The sequence below is a fragment of the Mastomys coucha genome, unplaced genomic scaffold (assembly GCF_008632895.1).
Source record: "Mastomys coucha isolate ucsf_1 unplaced genomic scaffold, UCSF_Mcou_1 pScaffold5, whole genome shotgun sequence".
Taxonomy (NCBI): Eukaryota; Metazoa; Chordata; class Mammalia; order Rodentia; family Muridae; genus Mastomys; species Mastomys coucha.
In genome coordinates, this window is record NW_022196911.1 from 80,797,190 (window position 1) to 80,806,331 (window position 9,142).

The 9,142-nt window shown below is 38.8% G+C and overlaps 1 protein-coding gene across 3 annotated transcripts in view; it reads right to left on the reverse strand.

Annotated features, from left to right (window-relative positions):
* Nucleotides 1-9,142, reverse strand: part of Usp32 (ubiquitin specific peptidase 32) — a 173,631-nt gene that overhangs the window by 21,751 nt on the left and 142,738 nt on the right. For all 3 annotated transcript variants that reach the window (XM_031354297.1, XM_031354296.1, XM_031354295.1), the window contains exon 26: nt 6,980-7,191. In XM_031354297.1, coding sequence (XP_031210157.1) covers nt 6,980-7,191 — 212 coding nt within the window. The remainder of the gene's footprint in view (nt 1-6,979; nt 7,192-9,142) is intronic.

Here is a 9,142-nt window from a genome sequence, read left to right on the forward strand (position 1 = left end):
AAAAAAAAAAAAAAAAGAAAAAAAACAAAAAGAATGAATGCTAGGGTGGTAATGACCAAAATAATCACTAGTCATAGGAAGGGAGGATACTGGAGAAAGCAGCTGTGGAATAAAACAAAACAAAAAACCCTAAACCATCCAGAACTCTCAAGGCTGGTCTTCTGTTAATCTAGATTATTTTGTAAAAGACTTCCTAGTGCACACCCAACTGTACTTAGCTGTCAGTCTTGTTTCCAATTTATCCTTTGCTATTATGTTTCTGTTGACTTAGTATAGATCTGTTATACTACTTATTTAAAATATTTTATGTATGAATATATATGTGTCTGTGCACATTTGTGTGTAGGTACACACAGGTGGAGGCATCAGGTGTTCTCTCCTGCACCTGTGCTTTCCTGTCTAGCTGGAAGCCAGCAAGTCCCAGATTTCCTGCTTCTGCCACTACTCTCCTATCTCCAGAGCTGGGGCCACAGCTGTACGTAGGGCACCTAGCTGTCATGTGTGTGCTGCGATCCAAACTCTGGTCCTATGACTGTGCAACAAGCATGCTAACCCATCTCGCCAGCCCTATATACTTATTGTTGATACAGGGTCTCATGTAGGCTAGGGTAGCTTCCAACTTAATGTACCAAAGATGGCCATGAACTCCAGATCTTCCTGTCTCTAACTCTTAAATGAAGGGATTACAGGTGTGTTAATTCTCAAGTATTTTATTTTGCCACTATTAACTTAAACTCAGTTACAATACCTAATTTTAATTAAGATTTTATTTCAAGCTGGGCATGGTAGTAGCTTACAATGACCTCATGAGACTGTGGCTAGAGTACCATGGGTATGAAAACAAGTTCTTTTTGATTTTTACATTCTATTGCACTGAATTATTTGTCCCATTTCACACTAATATCACTAATGACAGTGGTCGTACATGTCAGCTTATAAAATAAATTGCAATTTGGTAGCTTCACTTCTTATGTTTTAAGAAGTTTAAGATGGTCTTAAAAGGTAAAAATTTGCCTTTTTAATAAATAAATAAATTTACCTTTTTAAAGAATAAAAATTTTTATTCTTTAAAAATTTATTTGTGTTTTATGTACTTGAGTGTCTGTATATATATGGACCACTTGTATGCCTGGTCCCCAAGATGGCCAAAACGAGCAGTGGATCCTGGGCGACAGAGTTACAGTTAGCTGTGAGTAGCCTAGGAGCTAGAAAGTGAACCTAAGACCTTTGGGAGAACAGCAAGTGTTCTTCACTGCTGAGCCACCCCTCTAGCTCATCTGGTGCTTGGTTTATGAAGTCATACATACACAAGAATGCATACAAATGGGGGAGCCAACACCCTCTTTGAGCACTGCATCCACATGGAGTGAAGATATACATATAGGCAAAATACCCATACACATAAACCAAAATAGAAAAAATTATAAGAAGAATGCATTTTTAACACACATTTAACATTTTTATTAGAATTGTTCATCAAGTTTCTAAGTTTGCAGAGAACTAACATCTTCAAATATTTTCATTTAATGCAAGAACCTGATCTATCATTTTAAATTTAATTAGTATTGTATGTGTGCATGTGTGTATGTGTGTGTGCGTGTATGTGCGCATGCGTGCACCATGGTATGTGCACAGAGGTTAAAGAACAACTCTGTAGAGTTGGATCACTCCTCCTACTTTATTGCTTGATTTATTTTGAATTGTGTGTGTACATACATGCATGTGTTTGTGCATGTGCGAGCACAACATATGTGCAGATGCCCACAGAGGCCAGAGGTGTCAGATCCCTGGAATTGGAGCTACAGGCAGTTATGTACTGCCTGGCCTAGGTACTGGGAATTGAACTCCCATCCTCTAGAAGAGCAATAGAAACTCTTAATCACTAAGCCATCTCTCTAGTTCCTCACTTTTTTAACTTTAATTTTTTTTTTTTGTTTTTTTTTTTTTTTTTTTTTTTTTTTTTTTTTTTTTTTTTTTTTAAGACAGGGTTTCTCTATATAGCTCTGGCTGTCCTGGAGTTCACTCTGTAGACCAGGCTAGCCTCGAACTCAGAAATCCACCCGCCTCTGCCTCCCAAGTGCTGGGATTAAAGGCGTGTGCCACCACCGCCTGGCAAATTTTTTTACAAATTTGTATATGTATCTATATAAATTTGTGTACATATGAGATTAGATGTCCTTTAGAGTTCAGAAGAGGGCATAGGATACTTTGGTGTTGAAGTTACAGGCTTGTGAGCAACTTGACATGGGTGCTGGGAAATAAACTCAGGCCATCTGCAGGAGCAACATATATTCTTAACAGCCATGGCATTTCTCCAGCCCTCTTTTTTCACCTTTTTTTCCCCCTACGTGTAAGAGGTTTAATTGAGAGGGAGAGAGGGGGCAGTAGAGGAAAGAGAGGAGAGAGAAAGAGCTCTTTTCACCTTTTTAAAAAAAGATTAGCCGGGCGGTGGTGGCGCACGCCTTTAATCCCAGCACTTGGGAGGCAGAGGCAGGTGGATTTCTGAGTTCGAGGCCAGCCTGGTCTACAGAGTGAGTTCCAGGACAGCCAAGGCTACACAGAGAAACCCTGTCTCGAAAAAACCAAAAAAAAAAAAGATTCATTTACTTATGAGTACACTGTAGCTGTCTTCAGACACACCAGAAAAGGTCAGATCCCATTATACATGTCTGAGAACTACCATGTGGTTGCTGTGAATTGAACTCAGGACCTCTGGAAGAATAGTCAGTGCTCTTAACCGCTGAGCCATCTCTCTAGCCCCATTCTTTTCACTTTTATGTGGTCTTGAGGTAGAACTTAGACCACTTAGCAAGCACCATTAGTCACTGAACCATCTCTCTGACACTATCACTTTAAGTTGCTTAATATTTATTTGTTTATTTATATGGGTATTTTTTCTGCATATATGTATGTGGATCACATTGCCTGTGGAGGCTGGACAAGATCAGATCTCTTGGGATTGTAGCTGCAGACAGCTGTGGACCACTATGTATATGAGTCAAACTCAGGCCTTCTGGAAGAGTAGACACTGCTCTTAACTGCTGAGCTATTCCTCCAGCCCCTATTATTCTATTTCTATTATTGTTTTCTATATAGATGCTTCCTGTGTGATTTGTGAAATTTATTTGTATTGAAATGGGGTTTTAGATACACAATTTAAAAAATATGGTTAAAGTATTTATAGAGATAAATGGTGCATTTCTGCCACCAAAATATCTTTATGTCTAAATTCTGTAATTGGTAAATTCAGTCTTACTTTGCAACGTTTTTACATATGTAATTATGAGTCCTTCACACACTCTGCCAAATTTTTTCATTTCTCTCTCCCCCTCTTCCCCCCTTCTTTCTCTCTCTTTTTCGAGACAGGGTTTCTCTGTGTAGCCTTGGCTGTCCTGGAACTCACTCTGTAGACCAAGCTAGCTTTGAACTCGTAGAGACATGCCTGCCTTTGCCTCCCAAGTGCTAGGATTAAAGGCATGTGCCACCACTGCCTAGTTCATTTATTTTTTGAAAAAGAGTTAGTTTATATTATTTTTATTTGCATGTATGTGTGTGTATCTATGTGTGTATATGCCACATATGTTCAGGTACTGGTAGAGGACAGAAAAAGACACTAGATACCCTGCAGCTGGACTTACAGGAGGTTGTGAGCTACTGACATGAGTGTTAGGTACCAAACACTTTTTGACTGCTGAGCCATCTCTCCAGCCCCAAGTTGAAGGTCTTCATATGATATAAGGAAATCAAGTGGCAAGTGTCTTTGTAAGAGAAAGGCAGAGGCAGAAGGGAAAGTTCAGATGAACAGGTAGGAAATGCAGTTACATAGCCACATGCTAAGGGATGTTCACAAACAGAAGGCAGAGGAGCCAAGGAAGAGTGCTAGAGTCTTTTGGAGGGAGCCATCTTTTGGTACCTTGATTTCAGACTTCTAGTTACTAGACTGTAAAGAAATGTTTGTTAAATCATACTTTGTTTTGTTATAAAAGTCCTTGGAAAGTAAAACAGTAACTCATTTATAATTTCATTTCTCTTGTTATGTAATTGATAAATGTACTTGGTTTTTTATTTTTATTTTTTTATTTTTTATTGGTTTTTGGTGTTTTGAGACAGGGTTTCTCTGTATAGCCCTGGCTGTCCTGGAACTCATTCTGTAGAACAGGCTGGCCTCGAACTCAGAAATCCACCTGCCTCTGCCTCCCAAGTGCTGGGATTAAAGGTGTGTGCCACCACTGCCCGTCTGTATTTGTTTTTTTAAACACACTAATATTGTTTCTCCACAAAGCTCATTTCCTTTTCTTTTCTTCTCCTTCCTAACTTCCCTTTAAACATTTAGAAAATATATAATTTATTTTTATTTTATGTTCATTGGTTTTCTGCCTGCATGCATGTCTGTGTGAGGGTGTCTGCTGGAAGCCCATTGCTCTTACAGGCAGGTGTGAGCTGCCACATAGATGCTGGGAATTGAATGAAGTTCCTTTGGAATAGCAGCCAATGCTCTTCAGTGCTGAGCCATCTCTCTAGCACCAACTATTTTTTTTTTTTTTTTTAAGATTTATTTATTTATTATATGTAAGTACACTGTAGCTGTCTTCAGACACACCAGAAGAGGGCATCAGAACTCATTACGGGTGGTTGTGAGCCACCATGTGGTTGCTGGGATTTGAACTCTTGACCTTCTGAAGAGCAGTCGGTGCTCTTACCCGCTGAGCCATCTCACCAGCCCCTGTTTTTGTTTTTTTTAAAAACAGAGTCTTGCTGGGTGGTGGCACAGCCTGGTCTACAGAGTAAGTTCCAGGACAGCCAAGGCTACACAGAGAAATCCTGTCTCGAAAAAAACAAAAAAAACCTCAAACAAACAAACAAACAAACAAACAAACAAAAAAACCCAGAGTCTTACTATGTATGCCAAGGCTGGCCAGAACTCAAGCTCATCCTGTTTCAGCAGCTTAAGTGCTGAGATTACAGGTATGTAATGACTTTTATTTTCTTCTTATGAGCAGAGGAGTATATTTTAGCCAATAAATATAATAAATGAGGATACAATTTGTTCTCTTTTTCTTTTTCCTCCCCACTTTTTTGGTGCTAGGCAAATACTCTACTACTAAACAATACGCCCTAGCCAAAGAGTGAGTTATAAACAGTGGCAGGGGTAATTAACGGCTCTTAGAAATTAACCAAGCAAAACAACTCTTTTATTAATTTTATTTTAATTTTTTTTGAGACAGGGTCTCACTGTGTAGTCATGGCTGTCCTGAAATTTGTTGTGTAGACCAGGTTGGCCTCAAACTCAAGATTCACCTGCCTTTGCCTCCAGAGTGCTGGATTAAATGTGCACATCACTCAAATTCTTTTGTTTTATAAGATGCTGATATCAAAGCCTAATGGGTTCAACTGACTATCCAGTAGCAGATTTAGAGCTACTGTACAGTTTGTGCAATTACTGGCATAATTTTCTTTTTCTTTTTCTAAGTTGCCACTATGACCCTATCACTTACTGACCAGTTTTCAAGTCTTTTTTTCTTTTTCATATGTGTGACACACACATTTAGGCCCAAGGTTGATGGTGGAAACAATCTTTGATCACTCTACAGTTCATAGAAGCAGGTTCTTTTGTTTTGTTTTGTTTTGTTTTTTTGAGACAGGGTTTCTCTGTGTATCCCTATCTGTCCTAGAACCTCCTCTGTAGAGCAGTCTGGCCTCAAACTCAAGAGATCTGCCTGCTCTGCTTTTCAAGTGCTGGGATTTGAGGCAGGCTGTTTTAATTAAACCTGAAGTTTGCTAACACAGCCAGTTTTGCTAGCCAGTGTGCTCTGGGAATTCACTGTGTCTGTCTTCAAAGCTGCAATTACCTCTAATGCAAGATCTCCAGCTGGCATTACACAGGTTCTGGGACTCCAAATTCTAACTTGTCCTCATGGTTGTCTGGCAAGTCCTATAACTACTACTAAGACATCTCACTAACCTCTCCTTCCCACACATTAAAAAAAAAAAAAAAAAAAAAAAAGATTTATTTTTGTTTTATGTGTATGGGTGTTTTTCTTGAATGCTATGTTTTTAAAGAACATGCATGCAGTGCCCATGGAGGCCCAGAAGACAGCACTGGATCCCCTGAAACGAGTAACAGTAGGTCATGACCTGCAATGTAGATACTAGAATTCAAACTTGGGTCTTCTAGAAGAGCAGTCGGTGCTCTTAACTAAAAAACAATCTCTTCAGTCCCACCCTCAAGTTTTTTAATTTAAAAAAAATTTAAAAATTAGCCTTCAATGGAAGGAGTTGGTTTAGCAAGGAAGAATTACAAAAAACTTGTCAAAGAATATTCTTGTGGGGCTGGAGAGATGGCTCAGTGGTTAAGAGTTCAAGTCCCAGCAACCACATAGTGGCTCACAACCATCTGTAATGGGATCTGATGCCTTCTTCTGTAATGGGATCTAATGGTGTGTCTGAAGACAGCTTCAGCGTATTTATATAAATAAAATAAATAAACATTAAAAAAAAAATAAGATTTTTGTGTCCTCCAAAAACCACACAGTTGTAATAATAAAATGTTTTCCAAAGGAACTCACATTTATATGGCAGAGATGTATAAGGCGATACATGTGGAACACACATTTTAGGAGAAGCATTACTTGTGTGTACTGGCTAACCTGCACTTTCTTAGTTTTGGTATGTTTGAAGCCCAGTCTTAATATTTAGTTCAGGTTAGCCTGGTAGTTTCTATGGCCTCCAACTCATGATTCTCCCATTTCAATCTTTCCAGTGTTAAGACAGGTGGGTACCACCTCTCACCTAGCATTCTGCTGCCTCTTAACATATAGTAAGGAATGTTATTTCCTATAACAGCAATCAATTTGATATGGATAAGCATATATGCTATAATGAGAGTATGTTCAAGAAACACTTGAAAGAGACAAAATAACTGCATTTCACCAATGATAGCTGACATGACCAATAGTAAGTTGCATAATATTTAACTAACCATTTTTCGGTGGACTGCAATGATATAGCCTGTAAAGGGGTCATCAGGAAGAGGTGGCATATGACCATTCACTATTCCATTTGTGACATTCTTCTCAGTTCCACATGGTACAACTGTATTTGGCATTCCATTGGGGATGAATAGAGGTCGAGGCAGATCCCCATTGGTAGTCAAGGTGAACAATCCATTTGTAGATGGAGAAGAGGAGCAATCTATAAATTCAGAGATGTGCACAATATCATAACCTTGTACCACTATCATCTTTCCTCAAGTATTTTGAGTCTTGAACACTGATAGTGTTGACTTTCCTAATTCAGGATAGAGAACGCATAGACCAAGTAACAATTCTAAATTTATTGGCAATTTTAAAGTTTAGAATTTATTTTTATAACTCATGCTTATGACTAAAGGGCAAAGAATGAACTGTGGTAACTGTTCAGTAGAGCTTCTGCAACAATCCCATGAGTATGTGGTACACAAATGTTGCTATCATTCATTTGCCCTTTCCTCTTCTTTAAACTCTCCATTTCTCTCTAAATATTCTATCCAATTTGGCTGTTAAGCCAGTTGTTAATTTTTAAATGAAAATTAAGATAAAAATATATTCTCTTAGTGAGTAAGGTTCAGTTTAAATAGCTACCTACATTTCAAATGCTCAATAGCCTATGTAACTGATGGATACCATATTGGAGGACAGAGATGATAGTTTCTATCACTTAACAGTGATGTGCTAAACAGAAAACATGAACATCTACTAACTCACCTTCATCATCGTTATATGCCAATGAGAAGTGCTTCACTTTCTATGAAGTACTTTTATAGTACGAGAATCAACCTAATGATAAGCTGTCAAGGAAGAATCCCGGGGCTGTTTATACGTGTAATCTCAGCACATAGAAGACAGAGGGAGGAGGATCATAAATTTGAGGATATATTGGACTAAACAGTAAGACCACTGCAAATCTGAGACACACAGTGTAATACTGTCTTAAATAGCATTTTTCCTCCTAGTTGAAACATTCTTCCAAGAAAGGGGAGGCCCAGAAGATCAGGCAACAATGTGTGACATGTAGTGTCCCATGTGTGACAAAGTGGAAACTTGTGAGATTCTTTTTTTTTCCTTTGGTTTTTCGAGACAGGGTTTCTCTGTATAGCTCTGGCTGCCCCGGAACTCACTCTGTATCCAGGCTGTCCCCAAACTCAGAAATCCGCCTGTCTCTGCCTCCCAAGTGCTGGGATCAAAGGCGTGTGCCACCACCGCCCAGCAACTTGTGAGATTCTTAAAGGCCCCTTTGCAGCCTTATGAAACAGTAAGTCTGGGGAAGGAGACTGAACAGCAAATCTGCTGAGTGTAGAGATTTCTCAGACTATGGGAGCAGTTTCAAGCTGTGCAGACAGATTTCTTGAGTCTTCACTAGGGCTAGGGTGGGCTTCTTGGCGATACAGCTGCTTTTTTGAGTCATCCCTGCTCACCAGTATGTAAGTAGCCCCTCACCACAGTCCTGTAGTAACACCAATAAAAACTTATTGATTCACCAAATTGGACTTTGGTACTGTCATTACTTTTGATCTGTCATGGTTTTACCTTTTGGGGTAAGTAGATATGTGCATGTTGCTTACATTTTCTTGAAAAAATACTCTCTTATACAACAGACTGCTAAGAGGCACAGCGTTGGCCTAGCATGTCTAAAACCTTACATTAGACACTTAGTACCAAAATAAAATGACAAAGTATATGAAGCCAAAAGAACTGACTGACCAATCATATTACAGAAGGTGTAATAACTGGATGACAATTTCCAATTTAGCTAAATTTGTTGTTTATATTTTCTAGTAGTAGGTTCCTTTCATACCATCTGTGCCATTTAACTATTAGAGTTACAAGAGATATGAATGTTAATAGTATATATATTAGCTAAGAGCTACCTACTTAGTTTGTTTACTGTTTCTGAATTTTAGATTTTTCATCAATCAAAACAAAAATCTGAGTCAAATGGTTATTAGAATTCTTAGCCGGGCAGTGGTGGCACACACCTTTAATCCCAGCATTCAGGAGGCAGAAGCAGGTGGATTTCTGAGATCAAGGCCAACCTGGTCTATAGAGTGAGTTCCAGGACAGCTAGGACTACACATAGTAGAAACACTGTCTCGAAAAAACCAAAA